This window comes from Aptenodytes forsteri, unplaced genomic scaffold (genome assembly GCF_000699145.1).
Source record: "Aptenodytes forsteri isolate BGI_AS27 unplaced genomic scaffold, ASM69914v1 Scaffold340, whole genome shotgun sequence".
NCBI lineage: Eukaryota > Metazoa > Chordata > Aves > Sphenisciformes > Spheniscidae > Aptenodytes > Aptenodytes forsteri.
Genome location: NW_008795441.1, coordinates 1,527,519 through 1,553,629, shown reverse-complemented (window position 1 = coordinate 1,553,629; position 26,111 = coordinate 1,527,519). Strand labels below are relative to the sequence as shown.

At 41.4% G+C, this 26,111-nt stretch overlaps 1 protein-coding gene across 1 annotated transcript in view; it reads right to left on the bottom strand.

Annotated features, from left to right (window-relative positions):
* CPS1 (carbamoyl-phosphate synthase 1) overlaps positions 1–26,111 on the bottom strand; it is a 100,533-nt gene that overhangs the window by 5,438 nt on the left and 68,984 nt on the right. Inside the window, exons 26-35 of the mRNA XM_009281077.1 lie at positions 22,883–23,077; positions 22,245–22,312; positions 19,905–19,980; positions 16,361–16,438; positions 15,230–15,337; positions 13,907–13,996; positions 12,346–12,516; positions 9,589–9,663; positions 6,535–6,633; positions 831–890 (exon numbers count right to left, since the gene is read on the bottom strand). Of these exons, the coding sequence (XP_009279352.1) occupies positions 831–890; positions 6,535–6,633; positions 9,589–9,663; positions 12,346–12,516; positions 13,907–13,996; positions 15,230–15,337; positions 16,361–16,438; positions 19,905–19,980; positions 22,245–22,312; positions 22,883–23,077 (1,020 nt within the window). The remainder of the gene's footprint in view (positions 1–830; positions 891–6,534; positions 6,634–9,588; positions 9,664–12,345; positions 12,517–13,906; positions 13,997–15,229; positions 15,338–16,360; positions 16,439–19,904; positions 19,981–22,244; positions 22,313–22,882; positions 23,078–26,111) is intronic.

The window sequence follows — 26,111 nt, the reverse complement described above, 5'->3', positions numbered from 1 at the left end:
GACAGGACAAGGGGGAATGGCTTTAAACTAAAGGGGGGTAGATTGAGCCGAGATAGAAGGAAGACATTTTTTATGCTGAGGGTGGTGAAACACTGGCACAGGTTGCCCAGGGAGGTGGTGGATGCCCCATCCCTGGAAACATTCCAGGTCAGGCTGGACGGGGCTCTGAGCAACCAGATCTAGTTGAAGATGTCCCTGCCCACGGCAGGGGAGTTGGACTAGATGACCTTTAAAGGTCCCTTCCAACCCAAACTATTCTATGATTCTATGAAAATAGTACTTAAATACTTAATACTAAAAAGTCTCACCAATCTTCTGTGGCCGTGTTGTTAGCTACCTTTCAGTAGGGATATGGATGCAAAATGATGCAGAAGAGTTACAAGAGGGATGTAAACACCACAAAATTTCATATGTCATGTCCACAGCTTGTGAATATCACTGAAGATGAAGCACTGTAAAGACCTTCTCCATATAAAAGGTTTCCCCTTCCTCCCCTCCTGTTGTACATGGCATCCTGCTGGTTTTTTTGTTTCTTGGAGAACTTAGAGGAGTTTACAATGTCACATCCTGGCTGCAGGCTGATAGCAGAGCCAGGGTTGTTCTTGCCCTCATGACTCAGTCCTGTTTGTTCAATTAAACAATCATGAAAACTTTTAGTTGGGTGATTCCTGCTGACTTTATGGATCACTCAGCTAAAAATACCTTTTGTACTTTGAAAACTTCCTTTTTTTTCTGTATCCAAATAAACTCTAAAGTTCTTCATTCCTGTAGCAGGCTGAGTACATTTCAGATTTTGAAAACTCTAGCTTTAAATAACTGAAACCACCTACCTTGAAACCTTCCTCATGCAGTAGTTCTGCTACACTGAGGAATCTGGGGCGGAATGACTTCTGAAAAAGGAAATTTATTAGATACAGCATCGATGCTAGGATTTAGAAACAGTGTTTTGTTGGGCAACACGGGGCTCCTCCAGACTGTGCTAAGAGGCAAATACACCTTTCTGTGCTGAGAGTGTGTTTGTGTGTGTGGGCAGACATGTCTGAATGTGCACGTACAGTGCCATTCCAAGAAAACTGTCTGGATCCTGAAGCGCAAGTCACTCCTGGTGAAGACACATTTTGTTACCCCACCAGGGTAAGTGTTCGCATACTAAGTTTGACTGCACCTACAGATTATTTACTACTGCATATTAAACATCTGGGCAGTTGCCTTCTCAAATACACCAACTAGTGTCTCCCCTGCTCTTAATTAAACATCTTTTCAATCATTGCTCAAACATTTGGCCTTCTCTTCTGGCAAATAACAAATATGGACAGGCTTTGGGCTGCCTTTGGATGCTCTGCAAATTCACATGAAGAAAAGCCTGTGTATGTGTGAGTTCATTTCTAACTCCCATGGGCATATGGAAATGGAGAACACAAAAGCCCTTCAGGAGACTGGGACACCCTATTCCCATGAGGACCTGAATGCCCAGGTACTTAGGGCACCTTTGAAAGACTCTCTCATAAAGCACACATAGATCCAACATAATTTAGAAGAAATAAAGATAGGATGACCTCCTCTAGACATCTGCACTTGAACAAGCCATTTTAGAGCAACAGGTAAGTGAAAGTTTGATCCCAGCATAACTTTCTTCTGGATGGTACAGCAATGCAAAGATCAGATGCAACACATGCCCTTCTCACTGCGCCAAGGCAGGCCAAACCTCACTTTTAACCTTACCCTGGTCTGTCCATTTGCAAGTAAGATTATTGCAAGCTCCCCTCTCCCTGCTGGAGCTACTGATGGCTTAACTTTTATGGGTGAGAGCGCAATATTCTGAAGGGTGAATGATTTCCTGTGAAGAAAAAGAGTCAACAGGTTTGTTTTTTTCTGAGCACTCTGAAAAGAACCTCATTCTGAAAGCCATCTCATTCTGTACACTAACAGGAAATATAAATATACAATGTGACAGGGTTGGCAGCTTCCCAGTCAGAGAGAACGGTTCTGCCTTCTGGACAGGGGGGTTGGCTTTCACAACAGTATTACAAACTTCTATCAAACATGTACTGAACACTTGTGACACATAAAACAGCCTCTCCATGAAAAGAAATTACAGCTGTCAGCTTGCATTGGAGCAGCCTCAGATTTACAAGCTGGCTGAAAGAACCTCTGTAAGAAACCATTAGTTACTTAAGGTGAAAAGTACAAGCAGATTTATTTAGTGGAAGATATTTATTGTAGGAGAATTGTATTCTTTTTCCTTTATTGGAAAAGTTCTATTTCTTACAACCTCTCTCTCATGTTTGCTAGCATGCCTTGCTATTTGTAAAGGGCTACAATCCTCAGTTAATTCAATACAGCTACACCACTTCTCACTAAGATCCATCTCAAAATGGAGCCAGCTCATCTCCTGTGATAATCTTGAATTCTGTATCCAAATCCACTGTAGAGCATGCAAAAATTCTGGTACGTAAGGAACCAAGGCAGAAACAACAGACTTGGAGTGCTGGGATTTAAAAATAAAATAGTCCTTCAATGCTTTCTGCATCTCGTGGTCACCAGCACAGATGTAAGACAGATGCACTCCATCCCAGAGATATCACTGAATAGCCCAATCAGGAAAGAAAATAAAATGAGCTTTTCGACTCTTCTTGCATAAAATATAAATTATTTAATGGCAGACTCAGGGTTTCAGCATCATAGATTTCTCTGAATTGTGAAAAGAAAAGAGGTCAGATTATCAGCCTGTATAAACTGGCAGAGATTCATTTGTCTAACAAGAAAGCCATACTCCGTTTACCCTGGGAGAGCATCAGGCCTTTAAAATCCTGGGGAACCTCAACCTGTGCAATGTCAGAGAGTGCTCACAACTGAAGGACAATCCAGCGGGCTCGTGGTCCTGGCTGGCTGCCCAACCTGCCTTGTGCTGTCCTGCAGATGTCAAGGAGTGCTTGCCTGTTTGACCTTGAGGATGATCACTTTGTTAGCAACATTTCTGTGAGGCCCTAGTAGGATTACTGCTGGAACTGCAACCTAAGTACACCAACATGGAAGTCCCTCTGCAAGGCTGGGTTCATTACCTGGGCATATTGGGACCTGTTTGGACTGCAGCTTGCAGCACAGCCATTTGACTCCTGATTTGCAAAATACCCCTGAGTGAAAAATTTGCAAGGAAACTAAGATCTCCCTCTCTACTATTGTTAACTACATCTATTTGACTTTCAGCCTCAAGAAGGCAGCCTCCTCTCACCACAACATAATTAATAGCAATGACATAAAGGTGCAGTATACCAAATAACCTAAATATGTTGAGCCTAGACACTTTTCAGGGAAGCAGAACTTGCCACCATTTAGCTTCTTATTTCTCTTTTTGCAAGACCCAAAAGTCCAGTCTAAAAGTCAGAGCAAGTGGCTAATCACGAAGCAATGAAGCCTCCGAAAGCTGGGTATGTTTTGAGTTCACCATCCACCGCAGATGAAACATAGCACCTTCCTTAGAGACAACCAAGTGGGCTGGTGTACGTGCTCCTGACAAGAATCAGCCCCGAGTGCACCAGAACAGCCTGCAGAAACCATCCCGCAGTTTGAAAGCCAGGGGCCTCTGCCCAGGGAGGGGCCTCCACCCCCTCACAGCAATGACATTTAAACATTAGGTGATCATGGAGAGAGGTGACCTGGTATCTGTCCTTCTGAGCCTGTTATTTCCCCTCTGAGAATACACTGACAACTTTGCCAGTTTGAGGTACATGACCTCATGTTTGGGATTAAAATGAGAACAATACTGCTCGTGTTCACAGCCCACCTTGTGCCTCGATCCTTGTGCCTCTTGTTTCTGCAGTGAAGGGCTCCCCTTTCCTCCAGCCTGTAATACTCAGGAAAGAGCACTTGGTCTACACATCACATCTAAGTCAGGATTTCAGCCTTCCCTTCTTACAAGGCTTTATTTCCCCTCTCTGCCTGCAGACCTGGCAGATTTCGAAATAGACCATTGAAAAGTAGGTAGGTGACAAAATCCAAGAGTGGAGAGGGAGCAATACGTGGTTCTCAGCATTAACTTTACACTTCTTGTTTTGGAGTTTAATTATATAAGAAATATGCTGAGATGAAGAGAGACCTTTAAGCGATTGATCTGTTGTTTTCAGGTTTCTTTTGCAAGAAAATGAACCGTAAACCACTCATTAAAAAGGACAGAATCTTGTTACTTTTAAAACGTTCGGGGGGTTGAGCTTTTGTGGTTGTTTTATCTTTTTTTTTCCCCCTTCTTTTTTTTTCCTAAGACCTTTGCACAAAGAACATTTGGCTCAGTTTAACAGATACTGACACAGAACGTACATAAATGCTTTCTATAGCTAAAATTGCTCTTTGCTGCCTGTTCCCTTTTAGCTGCTATCGGGAAAATAGGCTTAAATTTTAAACACTGGGCTCTCTCCGTTTTTTTTCTCCTGGCTTTTCTTTTCCCCTTTTTTAAATGCTGTTTTAAAATCTGCAGTGATTAGATATACAGTAGACATACAGTACCAACTGCCCAGAGTTTCATACTGAAGTTTTAAACTTCATCTAGGTAGCAAGTAAAGACTTTTCTGCTAATTTGAGGTAACTTAGAGCAACAGCTTCAATCCATAGATGTGTGTATATATGTGTATATTTAAGGACTAAGCGGTAATCTGTATTAGCAGAAGTCATATTCCTTTCTGGCCACTTTTCACACACTTCCTTCACATCCTCTGCTGGCACAGACAGCCTAACACGTTTTTCACACCCAAGTTGTCTAACAGGAAAATTCATCTATTCTATTTTTTTTGTTTTATTGGAGGTTTAGATTGGATATAAGGAAAAATTTCTTTACTGAAAGAGTGGTGAAACATTGGAACAGGCTGCCCAGGGGAGTGGGGGAGTCCCCATCCCTGGAGGTATTTAAAAGGCGAGTAGATGAGGCGCTTAGGGACATGGTTCAGTGGGCATGGTGGTGTTGGGTTGACGGGTGGGATCGATGATTTTAGAGGGCTTTTCCAACCTCAATGATTCTATGATTCTATGATTCTATGATTCTATGATTCTATGATTCTATGATTCTATGTAGGGCATAAGCTTATTACAAGCATGGCGGGGAAATGGCAGGAGGCAATCAGTTATCTTTATGGGGCCCAAGAATGTTCTCGTTGCAGTGGAAGTGTATGAATTTTTTTGAGGAACATACACACATCTCAAAGTTTACAAGTATATCTGACTTCAGCACCTCCTGCAGTTGGTAACTATCCTGTGATAAAGAACCAACACTGTTTGCTCTTTTGCCTAGATACCTTTTCATCCTGAAACGCACATCCTCCTTACTGATACAGAACTGTGAATGGTGCAGGGCTGTTCCTAAGGCAAACCTATTGGGAACTCCCTCACGTAAAGGCTGTTTGCAGAAGCCATTGCCCTGGAGAACATTCCCATAATGATACCATTTAAACTTTCTGTCACAGACAGTAACTTTGAGGGATGCTGACAGCAAGAGATGAAATCCTAAAGTTCAAGTTCTAGTCTGGTATGGAATCACTGGACCTGTAGAATGTGTGTCTGAGAGGCAGTCCCTAAGAGGAGAGAGCTCTGGCAAGATACAGAAACCAGAAACATTCCTACATAAATGTAGCATTGGTTCTTCCTTTCTGAGCTACTTACTCCTAGCTGATAGGAACTGCATGGTAGGGAACAATACTGGCCATGTGCCATCATCAAACAGGGAAAGGAATAATAGCAGCCATGCCTCTAGGCAGCCAGGAAAGCAGGTTACAGGGTGAAGACTGTTGTCCTTTAATCCCTCACCCCACTGTACTAAAGTATATTCCCATCGTGACTCCAATGAGGAGAGGAATGTTGCGGTGCCAATGAGACCACCGGAGGTCTCATTGCCTGAGTGTTACACCAACAACTAGCCCCACAACACCCTAACAACATCATGTTTACTACATTGTCAGATGACGCTACAGCTCTGCCTGGAATGAAATCTATGCATCCATGGGGAAAGCTTAGCAGGTCCAGCTTTGCAGTATGGAAACTGTCTCACTGGTTTTTTTGGGGGGGAAGGGGAGGGGAACTGGTTTCAAAAGGGCAAGAGGCAATGTACAGATGAAGGGAGTTTACATGTCAGGATTGGAAAGTAGCATCCCCAGGGCTCCCATTTGGGTGGGAGCAAGGAGCAGGCTCTGAGTTCTAGCTGGGACGTTTCTCTGAACTGATCATCTATGGCCTTTGTTTCCCGCAGGAAGGTGGCTTCTAACTCTCTGATCCCAGGCTGCTGCTTGCAGCAATCCTGGGGGTTTGCCCCCAGCAAAATTCTGCAGCTCCCAGCAGAAACTCTCAGAAGCCAGACGGGGAAAAAAACAGGCCAGCCCCACGGAATCCAGTAAAGATCTCTCCATGGCGTTTGTTCCTCACCGTCTTAGTGCACTTCAAGATGGATTGCAGAGAAACACATTTAAGCCATAAAGACACATGAATAAAAACAAGGCAACAGTTACTGAGTTCCTCTGTGTCAGTCCTTTCTCAGCTTTGATTTTTAGGACTCACCTGGATTCCAATCAAAATTCCTTCCTTAGGAAACGTAAACCCTGTGGCAAGCATAGCTTTCTGGAAGGCAGAGTACACATCCTCCCCGAAGCATGCGACCTGGGAAAAGGCACAAAGAAGGTGGCATGAGGGGAAAAAACAAAAACAACCCAAAACCATTGCTTTAAAAAGAAACAGGAATGAAATTTTTAAATAGGCTCTTTTGACTTCTTCACGCAGAATCAGACTGCTTTTGCATCGAGTCTGCAGGCGGGGGGGGTGGATCAGAAAATCATTGCAGACAAGTCTCATAATTTTAATGAAGCAATAACGAAAGAATAAGCAACGTTTCAGTTTCAAACAGCACACCAAGGAGTAACAACAATTGATTCTGCTGAGTTATGGGAATGCTGTACATAGCCTCTGCTCCAGTGTTTGTGAGTGTACTGCAAATTGTTTAACGTTATATAATGCTTAAATACCAGTGAGTGTTCTGCATGCAGGCATGTTTCTCTGTGTGTACACTGCAAACTGGGTTAAGACAGTGTTTGTGCTGTTGTGTACTTCTGGCATTTCTTGTGAAGATAAACCACGGTATATAAAGATGCTTCTCCATTAAAAGCCCACAGACGTATGAAATTCAAGTAAAATGTTAGTATGTACTTAGAAAAATAACAAAGCAATCATGCCAATTCATAATAATTATTTTATATAAACAAAAACTTGATAAAGAAATCGATAAAAATCATTTAGGAGACTCCATCATTCAGAACTGCCTGTGGAGCTCAGTTGCTTACAGGTTGTCATACAGTAATGATCTTCTGTAGAACTAAACTGTGTTCCTTATCAAAATTTGGAATTCTGATGACAAAAAGAAGAATCCATGACCTTTTGTGAAAGTTAAAAAAGAAAAAAAAAAAAACCTCACCTTTTCTGGACAACTCCACACCTGTTGAAAAACAGTCAGAAGCAGAAACTGTCACAGATTTTTCTCTTTGAAATAACAAATCTACACACACATACAGATGGGATAAAGGTGCTGATTGAGAATTGCTCTCCCATTTTCCTCTTATAGTCCTTCCCATCACAGAGTGAGCCCTTACATTCATGGTCTCACTGTTACCATGGTGAGCAAAAACCAGTATTTCATGTAAGAAGAAGAACAAATGATGATTTGCCAGATCTTCTGAAGTAAAAAAAGAACAACCAAACAAACAAAAATCCCGCAAGGGAAGAGACAAAATCTCAGCTTTTCTCTAAAAACTCATCCTTGAGTGTTCAGTCTGTTCTACAGCGTATCTGGCTGAGGGGTTACGTATGTCCTGGACTTTCTAGGGTGGTGGACAGTCCCCTGCCTTGGAGGCTCGGACTAGGGGTTTCCAGCCTGCTGGGAGAGGTTTATCATTATGGCATGGTCAAAACACCCACAACACTCAAAGGGACTCCCAGCACTGTGTCTTCTACTGTTGTGGGAACCACTACTCCCAGCAAAATACATCTCTGCCAGATAGATCTGACAAATTCAAGCCCAAATCAAGCTGTGTGTGTGAAAAATGTCTTTGAGGAATAATTGAGCATTTTACCCGAAGCAAGTTATTATCCTTACTTCACTCATAAGAAAGACCTTCATAACTGTCACATTTTATGGCATTTGTGAATATGGATCTTTCCAACTCATAAAAGTTAATAATCCCTCCCTTATGACCAAGGTAATCTCCAACTCCATATAAAGTTCAGAAAAATAATTCTTGCCCTTAGTTACAATTTTATTCCTTTTTTTTTTGGGGGGAGGGGGTGTCTATGTAGTCAATTTTGTTCTGAAAATAAGGAAGTCATGGAAGTCACTTGGCTTTTTTCTGCCCATTAACTACATTGAAATGAAATCTTCTGCAATACTGTTTTCCACACATTATAAAGAGCAAAATAAAGTAATTCTGGAGAGATGTAGGAGACCTAAGGCTGTTCTTGCCATGTATCTGGGTATAGTGCTTTTTCATACTAAAATGATAAGTCTTTCCTAATGAAAACAGCTCATGTAGACATGAGACATACCCAAGCGCATATCAAATGAAGCAGCCCAGGCTCTGCCACCTGCCTAGCTACGGTAGAGCAGAGTTAAGCCTAATCTAATTGCCTCAGTATTTAATCACTTCCCAAGTGGGCCTTCTAGCCCAGAATAAGTCTCTTGCCACCACAACTCTTTTCTAGAAGTAACAGAGCAAGCAAGTTTAAAGATAGCTTGGGTATATCTACAGAAGCTATTGACAGCTCAGCAATAGCTCATAAACACACCTCTGTTCTAGCTGAGTTAGTATCTCTTCAAATGATGTAGATGGAAACGTGTACCCCTTGAGATGCGAGGGCTCCCATCAGTGCTGAGCCTATGCAGGAAGAGGAACAGCTTTGTGCCTTTACGATGTGCCATGCGTACACCAGAAACACATTTTGGAAGTACCTCACAGCCCTGCTGTAGAAAGAGTGGGTAAAGTAGCCCGGTCTCCCCCTCACCCTACCAACAGTCAGTACTGCAGCCATCACATTTTATTCATTCTCTCTCACCTTTTGCACCGTGGGACATGCCTTGATGGTTACCAGGCAACAACAAAAATATCACCACACATCTTTGTTGCCTTTAAGTAACTAGCATGTTCCAAGACCAAACACTCATGACCTGGAGTCTTGATATTGCTATTCTGGCATGTGTCGATGGGGGGTTTTGAAAGCTGTAAGCGCTTGTCTGTCTAGAAGCAGGTGATTCATAAAACGGACTGACACACCGAGAACCTCCCAGAACCTGACAGCTCTCAGATAAACTCATTTCAGGCTGCCACACCAACCAGGTCCAATTCAGGGAGCTGACATGCAGGTAAAGAGGGACATCCAGTGGCTGAATAAACTGGCTTTTCCAGGACAATGTGTTTTTACAGATAAGAAAGATGTTTTCAATTTTCTGAAGAGGCTACAGATGCCGTCATGATTCAGGCAGTAATAAGATCACTTTCAAAGATTCATGATGTTTAAAGGTGACTTGGTTTTTTTTAAAAAAAAAAAAAAAAAAGCAAATCTAAAAGATACCTCCCCAGTAGAGGCCATTTCACATCGGAGAACAGGGTCAGCATCTCTCAGCCGGGACCAGGAGAACATTGGGGCCTGGTGAAAGAAAGAGGGTGGGAGGGAGAAAGAGAATCAAAATTTAATGGATCATTAAAAAAAAAAAAAAAAAATCCAGCTACACTTGGAAGTGACAGAAAGAGACAGACATGAATTAATCCAAAAAAAGCACTGGTCAAGGCTGATGAGCAAAGGAATACTTGGCAAATGCGTTCCCCCAGCATCTTATGACAGACTGGAACAAATAAACACATATTTCACCAATAAATCATCCTTCTAACTCTTGCAGTTCTGCTCACATTCTGATGGCAAATTTCTAATCTGTGGTAGCCCACTACCACTATCGTTTTTAAGACATATTTTAAAACAGAAAGGCTGTGAAGCATCTAATTCATGAAACAAGGAGAGACTACCTGAAGCCAGTTGTTTTTTCTGAGAAAACTGTTCTCCAACAGAAATTTTTCATTTGCAGGAATCAAACCATTTCACAAGAACACACTCTTCTGGTGTAAACCAGATGAAACTTTGCTAATAATTTTCAGATTTTCCCTTTCCTCTCCAAATACACACCCCTAATTTTTTTTAATCTTTTTTATGAAAAACCCTGATCATCATCATTATATGAGAACTTAGGACACTGTGGTCTCTGAGTTCTCTTGTCTAATTTGACCTTTTAAAAAAAAAAAAAAGAAAAAAGAAAAAGGGGGAGAGAAAGAAACTCTCTGCTAGAGAGTCAATGACCACAGGTGGAAAACGTGGAACAAATCAAAAATTTTCTCCTAAGGAATAATTTTCTATAGGGCTTCTCTCCATCTTAAACTACTAGTGGCATTTGCATAAAGACAGTGTCCTTGCTGCTTAAAAAAGAATCTATTTTTAAATCCAAAGACATAATTCTCTTCTTGGAAGTCTCTGAGGGTAACGCTGCAGACAAGACAGCTGCTGTTTCACGACACCTAACAGTGACCAACTAAAATCTGACAGCAGAAATTCGTTGCAAAAGGTTTCTCAATAAATGTCGTGTGTCTTGGTGACTTTTCGATCAGTTTTGCTTCTTCCGTAAATAAAGAGAAAATTTTTACAGTGGCCAACTCCACAGTCCCAAGCTGAGATATGGCATTCAAGGTGAATTATTTTTAATGCACATATTGTCTTGAAAGGTAACAAAAGCCATCCACCAGCTCCCTAACTTTTGTCTTCAATGAACATGAAAATGCATCAGCAGGAGCAGGCTCTAGTACTGCAAATAAATCCTATTTAAAACTTAGTCAGCCATGCTCTACCCAGGATTTAATCTTAGTCAGGCCATGATACTTGCGTCACTCCGCAAGCAAACATGGCAGACAGTATTTCAGTCACTAAAGCTAAAACGGCGGGACTCCGAATCCACAAAGGAGCAGCTACATTGAGAAAGAAGAAAAAAGAGTTTCATATTCTCTTTTCAGAGCATTTAAGAACTGCTGGAGAAACAAAATCCCATTTTCATGCAAATATTCCTAGCACTAAAAATGTAAGAGGACAGAAAATATGACGCATGAATAACGAGAACCAGGTTTAACTGGAATATTTTCCAAAGTTTAGCATTTCCAAAGGTATTAGCAGGGTTTTATATTTGACAAATCCACACAGAACACTAGTAGTATAAAAGGCTTTGTAGTGAAGTTTTGAAGAATATAGCTGGGCTTTCCACTCTGTAGCCAACATTCCCAGGAGAGATGAAACTCTTGACAGTTTAGCTAACAACAGTGCAAAAGCCCCAGGTCTAAATAATAGAAATTTATAAAAATAAGTAAGACTCCCAAAAATAAAAAAGTCTCAGATTAGAATTTCAGATAATACCTATCTGTGGCATCAAAATAAAACGTAAAGCTACTTCAACCTCAATGATTCTATGATTCTATGATTCTATGATTCTAGACTGACTGTCTTGCCAATGACCTGAGCTGGCTTGGGCCACAGATTTGGCTTGCATTTTAATAAGTCTGAACATTTTATTAGTAGAAAGATGTTAGGTGTTTTCCGTTTCCTCAATTTTCACTTGATATGGAAGCTATTAAAGCTTGAAAGTTTCTGTATAAACAATTCTCATTATCCATTGTATTTTCTGCACTGCTGTTCTAGATTTTTATGATTAGGAACTCCAATTAATTTTTTTTCTTCCACTAAGCATTCAAAAATATCTACAGTATACTTCAGTATCTTGGGTGCTATATAAGCTTAGTAATTATGAAAAGTAAAATCTCGGCCCCACTGAAATCCAAGGATCCAAGACTTTCACCCCCATTTTAACTGGTGGTGCATATAAAGAGATTCCACGCATTCCACAGCCCATGTCCCAAATCCTGAAGATAAAATCTGGGGGGCACTCAAAACACAAATTTGTACATGTCCACATATAGATAGTATTATGAAATAGCCTGAACTTCAGTGTTCAGTTCTGCAAGTGCATATTTATTATGCAGTTCATAAACATGATTCAGAGTAGATTAGAAGTAAGAAATAAAGGGAGATTGATTTTGTTAATAATCACTGGATAATTTTCCTTTGATTTTTCTCTAAAATTCCCAACTTACATTACCTTAACAGAAACTGCAAAAGGTCAGTTTGGCCTTTGGCCAATGTGTAAATTGTCCTCTCTGGGCATTAAAGTACTAATTGCCTATTAATGTGCTAGGTGCTAGCTCTGTTGTGGGTTTTTTGGTGTTCTTTTAGAAACCATACCTTAATCCCAACGTATTTGGAGGGAATAATGGGATGCTCCAGTGTGGGGAGGGATGACTCATTAACGTCTTTTCCAGTCATCACTTTTGTGGCCACATCGATGAAGTCCACACCCAGAGTCTTCGATACAAAAGGGAAGGAGCGTGAAGCCCGCAAGTTGCACTCTATCACCTGATGGGATTAAAAAGGAGAAATACCAGGGTCAGGCACTGTGCATTGAAGAAATAGATTGATTCATGTTTCTGGAAAACAGTCCTTACTCCTATTGGCAGAGATGCTCTTCAGACTGCCAAATAAGAGGCACAGAAATTGTGTTCAATATTACAAACAGCAATGAGGGATGGGTAGTGGCCAGCCTGAGATACAAGGAGTCCGGTGTTCTGCAACTGAGTTTCATCTCTATTGTCTAAGATTAGAACTTCGGAAAACATGTTGTACTATACCCTAAGTTAATGTGCAAGAGCCGTGGAAACTTGAGCACAGGCATTAGGTACAACCTTTAGAAGTCCTCCTTGTTCTTTTTCCATGGTAATGGCACTTCGTGAATGGCTGGGCTATCCTTATCAACTTTCCTCATCTACATGCGGAAGTCATTCAGTGACCCAAGCAAGAAACAAAGAAGTTCTGCATCCTGCTGAGAAGCGCATCATGGAGATCAATAGCAAAACAAGAATTGCTGTAAGAGAGAATGAAGTGGGAGTGAAGGGGGACAAGAATAGGTAAGTTAAGACAGAATGGAAAAGAAGGGTTATCCAGAGAAAAGGCAAGCACAGCTGAGGGAAAGCAAGGAAGGGAAAACTCCCTTCTGTCCCTCTGTGGAGTTTCTGAATAAGTGTGTGTGAAACAGACGAAAGGTGAAGAACAGTTAAGTAGATTTTTCCCAACTAATAGCCCAAACGGGATCTTTCACCAATAATGCATCTCTTCTACACCACGTCAGGTTCTTTCCATTCACCATTTCCCTCAGTCATACTCTGCTTACATTCCTCTGACCTTCTTCCATTAGCAACAGAAAGCCTACTGTTACCCATAAAGGGTCAGACATCTGCTGTACTTCCATTACTGATAGCTACTAGACAACCATCTTAATGGCTTATATTAAAGACTTAAACATTTAAATTGTCTTCCTTTCTTTCCAATGGCTTGGGAGGCTTATTTTAATGATCAAAACAGCTAAAGATGAGAGAGGATATCAGAGATCTTCAGTTCATAGGCTGAGGTGCAGGTCCCAGTGCTGTCCATCATATTCAAAACTGATAATTTTGGGAAGGACAACAGTCCACAACAAAACAGAGCCATTGCTGACAGACAATGCAACCAGGCTCACTTCACTCTCAGTGGCTGCACTGTGTAAGCAAAGGAGGGTTCTCTTTCCCACGCAGACAAGGAGAGCTGCGTGAGCTATGGGTGGCACAGGTGAGCCACACATTGTCAGACAAGGCAGGTTAGAAACCCACAGCTCCCCCTGCCACAGAGTTTCCATGACAGGGGCTGCAGGAACCATGCGCCTAACTATCCAGAGCAGAGCCTAACTTCCTCCAACAGTCACAAGAACTCTTACCAGAACATCGTTGCCTCGCACCAAAAACTGAATATTGAATGGACCAGAGATGGCAAAGGCATTTGCAATCTTTTTTGTAGCAGCTTTTACCTACCAAAAAAAAAAAAAGTAAAAATGTATATATATTTTATAAATAAATAAGTCAGTCCCACAGAATAGACAGCATCATGGCAATAAATCACCTCACATGTGGATTCCTTTAAGTGTCACATCTCTCTGCCCTAAAATATTTTTTTCTCTATGCCCTCATTTTGGCAATAGCATTATCTTTCAGAAGCAAACATGTTTAATTTGCCTGGTAATCTAGAGCCCGAAGTGCCATTTGAGGGCAGAAGTAAAAACACAGCTTCGTGTGTGTGTGAGAAAGCAAGGGAAAGAGGGAGAAAGAGAGAGAATAAAAGCCTGCCCTGTCTGTAGCAATTCCTACACTGCACGCTGGAGCCTTTATACCTTTCTTGGTGAAATAATGAATAATGATGTTTTGCCATTTGAGATTATCTACTCGGTTTTAAAAGTGTACCAAGAGTCTTTCACCAACATGCCTGTCCCATCACAAATCAGTGGGAGGTGTGTCAGAAGAAATACTCTGAAACAAATTGGGAGAAAACACTATGGTTTTATTTTCTAGGTTTGTCAAGAAATCACATGCCATTTCAGTACAAGTGTTTTAATAGCTTTGCTCCAGGAGATAACTATATTCACAAACAAGGCCTTGGGCATTCCTGTAGAGTTGGAGCACAGACCATTGCATTACAGCTCTTGTTAGCTTCCAAGCAAATCCTTTCCAGGATGATATCACAGGGCATGGCACACTTCATTTAGAAAATGCATTTTGACAACTAACTCTGTATCACTAGGTTTATTCTCGAAAGGGGAAAAAGTCAAGTTTAGGTGAGATTCATTCATCCTGATATCCTTTCCAGAAAAGGCAGGCAGCTAGAAAGTCACACACCTGATCTAATCATTTAAGGATTATTGGAGAAGAGGAAGTGGAAAGTGAACTGTGGCATAGGTATGGATTAGACACTCCTCTACTGCTATGGTTGCTGGTCCTAAACCAATGAAACAAAAAAATGCAATGGGTCTGAAAGTGTGTATATCTACTGCTTAAATTAATGGGATACAGTTCAGATGATCCTATGTGTAGTATAGCCAATCATAGGGGGCACAAAAACATCCTACATTTGCACACATCACACTGGCCTTAAAAAAACAATGGTGATTTGATTTCTCCATTGGTGATTGAGCTCTCCCAAGCAAAGGGGGAAAGCAGATTCAAATTCTTATTTTCTTTTCTCTTTTCAGTGCTAGTGCAACACCTACCTTCTCCAAGGCTCCCTGGCTAATAGTCTGTGTGGGTAACATGAGGGTGGCATCTCCAGAGTGAACGCCTGCATCCTCCACATGCTCTGAAATAGCATGTGAGATAACCTGCATACAGTAACAAGAGAGCTGTTAGTCACCTCACCCCCTCTCATGAACCGTCCGCCCACCTCCATGCCCTCTGCTAAGTACAGCCCAGCACAGTCTCCTGAACAGAGATGTATCCAAAAGAGGATACAGACAGGGGGGAAAAAAGGGAATCACCCAAGATGTTGGGGAGAATAGGCCTGAAGCAGACACAAGGCATATGAACAAGGGGATCATGTTAGTGTCTTTCATATCATGGTTAAGCAAACTGCAAACATGATAAAACCTACCACAGTCTGGAGATCCTAAGGCTTCCTTCTTCTCTCTAACACACATTGACTCAGAAGGTAAAAGCTAATTAGGCTTCAAACCAGCTCTCTAAGTTCTGCTTGTCACAAACACAAAAAAGTTGTCATTCCCCAATAGAAACAAGTATGGACTAACATAATTTGTATATTTTTTTTTCCTCCACTCTTTTGTGGTGTTTTAATCATGCAGAAAAGCAAGCAGAGGAAATTCAGGCCTAAGGATTTAAATTGAATTAATTGCATCAAGGCGCACTACCTCGATACTGAAAAAGTGATCGTCTGCTGGTTAAAAATGAAGATTGAAAACAGAATACTTCTGTTAAATGAGAAGTTTGTGATTTTTTTCTGAGAACTGTCTTTGATTAGTAATGAAACGCAAAGTGAAGTTGTAATAATAAAACAACTGTGGTAATATTATAACACATGCTGATACAATTCTGATGAAAGTAATTTGTGAAGCCAGTGATTTGCGAATCCAGTAAAAATTATATTCTAAAGGATTCATTCACATGGTTAAGCAATGCTTAAAAAAATAACTATTTAGCTGTATACAATAAGGTATGTTGAGCTTTTCAAGCACGATGGTTTTGAACCTAAGATGAATTCATCTTTTCCTGTTTCTTTACTCTTCTCAGCACGAATCCATGGCTGTATAGTAAATCATTCAAACCACACATTCTTGCAGATCTCCGATCCTGAAAAAAAGTTTAGTATTAAAGAAAAGCAAAGTTCTTACTCTTCCTGCGTTGGCTACAGCATCCATTTCCACCTCACGGGCATCTTCAATAAATTTAGTGAGTACCACAGGGTGATCCTGTCATCAAGACAAGACAAAAGAAGAAAGTTTTTATTTGACAGTATTTGGGGATCATCCAAGCGCTCCACTATTCACCACTGGAAAAGCTCTGGAAGCAGAATCCCACAAGACCAATCTATTAATATCCTTATTTCCACAGATAAGTGAACTTTGCAAAGGAATAATGGGGGGAAACTTGGCATGATTTCTCCAAAGCCACTGATGCATTAGTTTGATTCCTCCATAATGTCACCATTACAGGGAAATTTGGGGCAAAACCACAAAGAGCTTTTTGGTGAGACCATGGTAGAAAGAAGATAGTGGGACACATGCATGGATCCAGTGACCTCTGATCCTGTCTCCCAAAGACATTCCTTACCTCCAAGATCTTCAATTCTTCCTTCCTCTAAGCCTCCCAGCCGCCTCACTGGGCATACTGCTTCACAGAGTAATTGATTCTTGGCATACTTAATGACTTGGCATAGTGGCTGTTTGCTATTTTAAAGAGTCATCTATTTTAGGCAACTGGTCATTCCTTTCTCATTTCTGTGCTTGGTTTCCTAAGTCTCCCAGGGAGAAGTTGCCACTAATTATAGCTGGCCAGGAACAGTTTGTCCTTGACTCTCAATACATTCCCTGGTATACATGGTTTTCCTTCCTCTTCTTCCTGCCTATCTCTGAGATGCTAGCACACACTTCCCACTCTTCTCTAATGCTTTCTCCTTCCAGCCACCTGCTCCAACAGACGGTTAAAAATCTAATCCACATTCTTCCAGGCCAGCTTTATATCTCAACATTTTACCTGTCCCATCCACCATTAACTGCCTGTTATTTATTAGAGAATAAAATGGAATAAATGACAGTCTGTGCATGCTCAAAAGGCTCCCCTTGAAAAAATATAAAGCAACTCCAAAAGTTACAAGACACAATTCCTTACATTTATCAGTGCAAGGGTAAATTCACAGGCAAAGGACAATGCTGCAGCCTACACTGTTTCATAAATTTAGCAACTTGTGTCCTGTAACTTTCTGCCTTGCTGCAGTTTTTCACCAGAAGATTTTATATGTGCACACAACCTTGTTTACTCCAATCAGTCTCAACTCGCACAAGAAGTTTTGAACATTTTTGACAACATAAATGCCATAATGACGCAAAACCATAACAGCAAAGTAGCTAAAACAACAGAACAACACTGGTCAGGCACTTTATCTGGAGATGCTCTGTTGGATGGAGCAGAACTAGGTAAGGCTTTGTAACCAGAAAAATGAAGCCTGTGTCCCACAAAGATGCTCATGTTCAGTTGTATACTCACAACTAATATTGCTAGCTTCTGTGGAACCACTCACAAGCCACAAAGCCTTGACGAGACTAAAAACGCCTCCCTAATTTAGAAGCAGAATACAGTACTTTTGTTCTGGTTTGCTTTTAGCTAGCTTAGCTTCAACTACACTATGGCTTTTGTCAGTATAAAATACTGGATGAAGAAAGTTTTCCCTTGGCAGTCTGACTACACTAGCAAAAATTTAGCAAGTAAATCTAGCGTAAGTCTCTGCAGGATCAGGGCCAGAGTACCCAAAGACTCATGGTGTGCAACTGGTCATGTTTGCAGGAAGCGTCAGTGCCTTATTTGTGTAGCAGAACTGGACATCATAAGGATCCCATGGGAACATCCACTCTTCCCCCTAGGAATACATCACATATTGCCAAGATTCTACAACTTCAGCTCCCAGCAGGGCCTCCTGTACCAGGGATGAGACCTCTCAGAAATGAAGAACAACATTGCCCAATTCAAGTCAATCAAGCTGTGACAAGTTAAGCTGACCAAGGGTCACTTCCCTGGGCTTCAGCCTCCTATAGGGTATCCGTTGCCATCATAAAGACATCCAGTGGCATGAGAAAGTGAACGTGGCTTAGGGCTGCTGCCTGGTCTGCTTCTGTGAGTGTGTGGGGAAAAACAAAGCAGGGTACTTAAGATGAAGTACAGAGAGAAGCTAGGTGTTTTGGGAGGCTGAGCACTGCTAAGAATCTGGTTTCTACCACAGGTTGACCCTGTAGTCTTTTGAGAATTAGTTATATAATTCCTTCTGATGGAAGTAACAGTGGTACTCTCCCGCTTTCAAAAATCCCTTTAAAGTTGTTCAAAGATGATAATAAGTGTCTGCTTCCCTCCACACTAAACTGTCCTTCAGGATATTATTACTTTGCAAGGTATCTCCCTTTCATTCCATCTTTTCTTGCTGAAACACTAAACTTCCATTATTTGCCCCATACACTTAAAAACCACATGGTTTTGTTCTTGTTCAAGCTTTAACCACCTAAGAATTCCTCTGAGTAAGCGGTAATGTGTCTGGCTTCCACAGACAGTTGTGTTTTCAGGGAGTTTCTTTTTGACTTATTTATTTTTAACTCCAAGATCCCTGCGACAGTAGTGTTTATGGTGCTACAGTATTGTTCTGAACAGTGATCATTCAAAAAAAGGGGAAAACACCCTCAGAAGAAAACAGACCAAAAGGCGAGACCAAACTCAGACTGTTGAAAGGTCAGACTTCGAATTCTGTATGTTCTTCATTCAACCTTGATCATTTAACTTTCTCCTCCTCCTATATCCTCATCTCTCCGAACATCCCTTGTAGAATAACACTGATAGAAGGTATAGAAGAAATTCAGGCTTTGAGTTGTTTACTATGTTCTGAAGCATTCATGTCTTCGGGAAACTGCTCATATTTTTCTTTTCTAAATTTTAACATAGTAGACCAAATCCTTCCCTTTGCTAGAAAAAAGACACTGTAAAAAATCCCCAAATTAGCTTTTGAAAAACATTTAAAATGGAAACCAGAGTTTTCATCTTCTGCATTACATACTCTGCAGATCAATAATCCCACTGGATTAAGAGTAAGCAGGCAACAGTCCTGCTTTTGTATCAGAGGAAAATGGAACTCAGTACATGATTTGGAGAGTTAAATATCATAGCAAAATCTTGCAAATGTTCCTGCATTTAAAAGGAGGAGGAGGGGGGAAGTCATTGGTCAGAGAGAAGATGCCAGGATGAAGGTTTAAGTTGTTCAAAAAAGCCAGGTAAAATAGAAATTGAGTGAAAGATGCTATCAGTTCTATGCTGGTTGACGTAACTGGCTACTAGCAAGCTTGGAAGGGGTAGGAAGGGTCCCAGCCCACTAGCCTACACCTATTTGTATAATTAACTGGTCAGAAACAGATGCCTGGGTACAACAGCTAACTGCCATCCCCGCATCCCAGTGGTATCAGTAAGGATGCCTGCACAGGCTCCCATGGTCTGCCTGTTACGGAGCAAACTGAGGAGTCAAACTCTAATTTCACTGGCTCCTCCCCAAACAAGGAAGGGAAAGAGTGAGAAAGACACAATACAGAAACAAAGAGATGGAAAACACAGTAGAGGTGAAACAAATACAGCAATCACAAAAACAAACACAAAAAGAAAAAGCAGTAGAAGCGCAAAGACTGGTACCTGAGAGACTCTGGTGGCTTCTGCTAAGAACTTCTTCATTTCCTCTTCAGTGAATACTACATTCATTGCAGACCCACTGTGAGAACAGCAAGGAAAAGAAAACAGGTCAGCTTCCCTCATGACTTCAAGGGAGATATCAGTGTTAGACACCACAGCACAGGGTTGCCAACTACCTTTATATGACAGACTAGCCAAACAAGCTCCTGACTCAAGCCACTTGCTCCACTCTTGACTGAAAGAAAGGCAGAGCTGGTACCTAAGGAACTTCCATTATACTTTCCAGAGAAGATAGGTGACCTTCAGAACCATAATGAAGAATCAAAGAACCACGGTCATGTAGCCTTAGCACTGCTGCCAGATTCGCTTTCTGACCCAAGCCTTTAAACCTCCCCCTAAGCTGGAAGAGATGGCTCGTCAGCCAGATAGCCCTGCTAAGGACCCAGACTTTCACTGTATGTGCAGGTTAGCTGTGAGCTCGGGACAAAACAGATGCTTTGCTCGCTTTAGCCCAATTGCTCACCAGTGACAGATGAAGCGAGGAATGCACAGGCCACCGGTGATGGTTTGGACAGTGTAAGTGCAGATGAAAATGGGCTGTTCTTTGCTGGCCATTTCACTACGCCCCTCCCCTAATGACAGTCCTTAAGGGAGGGGCACAGCAGATACAGACACTGTATCTGAAAGCTACTTTGAAATGTAGCTGTCAGTAATACCAGAGAGGGGGATTTGGGAGAACATAGGGTTGAGAGTCAGTGATTCAGGTCCCTTTTAAAGACAGTAATCTTTTAAAAAAGATGTTACATTGGTCACTTCTACCATTGATGTTCAGCTTCCCCCTTGCTTTTGTGGGCAAGGCCACAGAGACTGTGGAGAAAAGTGGAAGAAGGATCTACCCCACAAAATCTGTCACTTCAGCCTAAGATAAATAGACACAAGTACCTAGGTGATTATACTTACTGGACTACCTCTTCAGCTGATGTAAATCAATAGAGTTCAGTTAAATTCATTGACCTATGACAGTTGCACCACTGAGGATGTGAGCTGATGCATACAGTACATAACTGGTGGGGAAATGCATTTAGTTTTCCAGGGCAACTGGCAAATATTAAAGGCTGTATCTGTTCAAAGGATGAAGAAGTCTAGCTGTGGACTTGCTGCTGTTCTGCAAATAGAGGCCAGACAGTGTGCTGTGCTAGCGCTTTTCACTTTCTATTTCAAGTTTTACATCCTCCAGTGTCATCTTTCTCCCTGAAGTCCCCCTAACCTGCACAAACACCCTTTAGCAAATACTTACATGGAAAGGGCCTATACTGAATTTAATACGGATGGAAACAATAGGCTAAAAGAAGTGTTCCCTAAAAATCTGGAGCATTACATCAGGAGCAGTTTCTAACTTATACTCCTGATCTGAGTGCTGGTTTTTAAACTTTGCTTCACAACCCCACTGCAAGCTTCAGAAACTGGATAGAAAAGTCACATTCAGCAGTCTTTTCTAAAGGGTATTTCCTTGAGGGTTTAACATATAAGAAATCCTTCTCCTTTTCTTCTTTTTAAATAAGAAGGGTTTTTTTTTCTCCCCTGAAAATGAATGTTGTGCCTCTTCATTTTGATATGTCTCTTTTTCACATGAAAAGGATCCTGTCTCCAATTTATTTTCACTTGTAAACTATGCCCAGAAAACTGCCTCTCTGTGCCTAGTCATCCAGCTATGAGGAAACTCCTCGCAGAGAAGAGTGATCATTCAGAACGTGAATTTGCTGTGTGTATGTGCTGGTGTAACTTCTTCAAAAAGTCTAGCTGTTGGAAATGTGTGGCTCTATACAATGTCTATTTAAAGAGAAGCAGCTGCCGCAGTGTAGGGACATAAAACATGCCTGTAAGCAGAGAAGCCTGGCAAATAAGAAGCTGAATTCAAAAGATGCACTGTCATTTTCTGAAAACAGATGCCAACCCCAATAAATGGCCTCAGCATGTTCCCTCCTGTTTTTGCCAGTGGCAAACAATCTTCTGGCTTAATTGCACAGGTAGTAGTCTCGGGAACCTTAAAGAATATCCCAGATAGTTCGTGGTTTTGGCCTTGAGATATGTAAAAGGTAATGCAGCTAAACAGACATTCTTATGATTTTGTTCTACCTTTGATCTGTGCCTGATGGACATAAGGGATCCATTGGCTTCCTTTATTGGTTTGAGCATCTGTCCCACCTGTTAAGATGGGCAGCTTTATGCCACATGCACCTAGCATAGCATTTTCCACGTCCACTGAAATTATTCTCCCTTGTCTCAAAGAGGCTTTTGTAGCTCATACCCCCAACTGGATGAGCTCTGATGGTTGAGCCTTACCTCAGAACATAGGAAGGCCTCAGCAAACATGGGTAACTCACAGAGCTTGCAAATTCAACTGCATCTCTCTAAAGAAAGGGAGGAAAAACATGCTGTGAACAAGAAAATATTTTAAAGTCATACCAAAATTTCAACTCTAACTGCATTTGCACTTTACTAGCCATTAAGACTGAGAGGGAGGGGGGGAAGTTGAGGACTATAGCCTAGGCTGAATGTAATACATGACTTGTGGTTCCAGAGTTGTCATCTTCAGACCTTCCCTGTCCATAGAGCTTCACCAGGAAAAAAGAGCAGTGCTGACACATCTCTATCCCTTTGCAATCTCCACCTGCTAGAATAGTTTTCAAGGCCAACAGGATAAACTAGAGTAGCCTGACAGTGGTGCTAACTTCTGCTGGGTATATACCCCATGTTGTGTAAAGGTGATTTAAAGACACTTCCCTTCCAGTTTCCATCCCACTCCCAGTGATGCTATAGCATCACTTTACAGGGATCAAAAATTCTTCAACACTGGCAGTAAAAAACTGTCAAATGTCTTTGGAATCTTGAAATCTATCAGTAAGTCAGTCGCCCCTAAGCAGATGTCCATAACAACCCCCAGCTGCTTCATCGTTTCCCAGATGCACATCCCAGCTTACCAGCGTGCTGACTGCCTTCCAGGGAGCCTGGGCCACATGCAGCTCATCCAGAACAGCTGAGAATATGGAGCGATCTTCTGCCCGGTCAATCTGCAAAGGATTTGTGCCAAGGATCTTCACTCCACTCTGGTGTAGTGGCACTGCCAAGTTATTGGGAATCTGCCCACCTACAGAAATAATGCAACCACTGCACCCCTGTTGGCAGAGACAAAGGAGCACAGTCATGTCCAAGTTAGCTTAACATTAACAGCTGTTATAATGAGGAATCCAATATTTAGGTTACAGGTTGCTATGAGCAAAGGCAGATCATAATTGTGCTGATCCAGAGGCACCCAGGCTGCAAAGTGTGATTCAGAGTGTGTAGCCTCTCTAAAACAGCAATATCCTCCTTGATACCACTCAGACAGCAGTAACTTGAGGTCAAATTCCCCAGGAAACCAAAGAAATGTGCAGTGTTCATATGCCTTTTGACATCAAGCCAAGATTTTAACTTCTGCTAGAACCACAGACTGTTACCTTGTTTTCATGTCATGTTTAGGTGCTTCTACTTTCCCAGTGAGGATAGGCACTGAGCTGACACATGCTCCCTTGCTTTGCAGAGGAAGGGCGCTGCGCTATGAAACCCTCATGCCCTACAATGAAACTCAAAACTCCGCTCGGTGGGGTCAGGCCTCCCTCCTGTGTTCTCCTACACATGTGAACATGGGGACCACCACTTCAACCAACCACTCCCCTTTCTTTCTCAGTCCAGCTCTTCCGAGAAAACAGCCTCTCCCACGCTCACCGTCAGAGGCTTCCAGAGGAACAGACATTCACGCAAACTCTTTTTTACTACAGATTTGCAAGGCAGTAACCACCAGCAGAGCGATAATGGGAAACAACTGGAATTTTTTGTTGTTGTTATTATTTGCTAAGCAAACATCCTTTCCTAGCCTCAGATGCCAGCCTTTAAGGAGTGCTCACTGCTGACCCCTTGCTGGCATGTACAAAGCAAAGCAGAGTCTAGTTCAACAGAGCCCAATCCATCAGACAGCCTGTGGTGGTGAATTACTCTGGGTACACTTAGCCCTTTATCTTAATTCATCCTCACTGTTCCTGACTAGCTCCTCATTTCTGGTAGCACATTTGATAGTAACAAGTATTTCAGCCAAACTGTCATGTATGCTCATTTCTAAGCAGGTTATTTGCAAGTGCTTCAATTCCAGAAGTGGATGAGGCAGGACAGGTGGCACAGCATCCTCCAGCCACAATGGCACATTTCATGTTCATCACTGGGCGACCACAACATTTTTAGTGAGGAAATAATAAATGACAAATAACAAGATACAGGTGAGCTCACTTGCAAACACACAACCTTCTTCAGGTACAAATATGGGCATTTTTTTTTTACATAGAACCCCTAATGCTTTCAAGTACAATCTAGTCTGGTGTGAAAATTTTCAATAGTAAAAAAAAGGCCTTAGAGTACCTGCAACAATCACAAGGATATGAATTATGTTTAGATTGTGTATTAATTGAGGGTAATTAAATAATGGGCACTTTACTTCCAAATTAAAGCTGGTGAAACTTTGCCCAAAGGAGAATCAGGCCCACAGTACAGCTGTAGTGAAGGGCTCTTTCGAACCAAATGTGTTTTACACACGTTTTACCCACCTCTAACAAACAAGAAACATAAATCAAGCGATCCATGGTTTGACTCTATCTTTTAGATTATCAATGTTCTTTTAATTAACAAATGTGTTTTTCCTGAAGAAGGTTAGCCCCACTGGCCTTCCTGGAAGAGGAACTTCTTAATGAGGGATTTAAAGGGATTTAGAGTGGCAGATCTGTAAGCTGAGAGCAGGATGGACTAGAAGTGACTGAGAAAAAACAGATGATAAATGCCAGTACAAGCCCTGCTCAACTTTAATGTTGTTAATTTCCTACCATAATAAAAAGCGACTAAAAATGTCTGGCATTTAAGCAGCACTTACTATCCCAAGGTCTACAAGATTATTATTTGCTGCTAATATACAGTGCTGGAAATAATTTTTTTTCCTTTTCACCATGCAGTCACTAATGCGATGACATGCTGCTGCTGGCCAACAGCAACTATCACAAAGAGCTTAGGACAGGGAGTGAAAAATGCCTTGTTAGTAGAGGGTGGAGCAAGGACAGAGACTGTTTTGTGCCCACATGGGGTTGTCTCATGACATCGGAGCTTGCCATCTCCAACTCAGAAGAAAAATCTGTTCCTTACTGCCTCCAGACCCATCCAAAATACAGTACTTATCTCTAGTCCCTGGACCCCTTATCATCCCACATGGACAAGAACCAGACAGTGAATAAAGCAAACCCCTTCTTGCAGCTTGGAATGGTTCCTGTTTGATAACAAGTCAACCAAGCTTGGCTGCCAACATCAACCAACATCTTAATCTATCCTCAACATATTTGAAATGCGAATGTCCTGGCTAACAGCTTCTCTTCAGCTGCTGCTTATTTCTTTCTTTAAAACAATTCTAGTCACTGAGCCTCTAAAATCCAAATACTGCCTACATCAAAGTTGGGATGGCGTTAGGGACTCCAGCCCCAAGGAGACAGAGGAGATGGCTTATTCAAGCAGATATCAAAGAATCCTATACTCATTTTTACTCAAAAAGAACCACAAATTGAGACCCAGCTGCTTACTTCTTCCTTTATAATTCTTCTGTTATTTCCCAAATCATGCTCTTTCCCGAAGAGCAGTCCACCACCCCACTAGGGAACAGGACTGCTCCACTGAGAAATGTGGGCAGACAGAAGTGGACTCCACTGCATATCCCTTTGTCATCAGCCATATTTTAATTATAAAGAAAATTAATAACATCCTTGCCATTAGATATCTTTAAAATATACGCTATACATAATCTAGTGAAAGAAGCCTAGAGGGAATTATTTTCCTTTTATAACAAAAATCACTCTTTTTATTACTACCTTGCTTTTATGTCATTAGTAATAAAGTTGGGTTTTCTTTTTCCCTGAGTTTGAAAACAAATTAGACCATTAAAATTGTACCTAAGAGCCTCCTTTAGTTTTATGAATTGTTTCAGAATGATCCTAGAAACTGAAAAAAGAATCAGAAGAGGCCCTCAAGCAGATAGATATTAAAATATAAAGGGAACATCTTCTCTGGAAACAAAAAGCCAATAAATCTGAGGGAAGGAATTTTTTTTTTTTTTTTTTAAATTATTGTCCTAATAGTACCACCTAA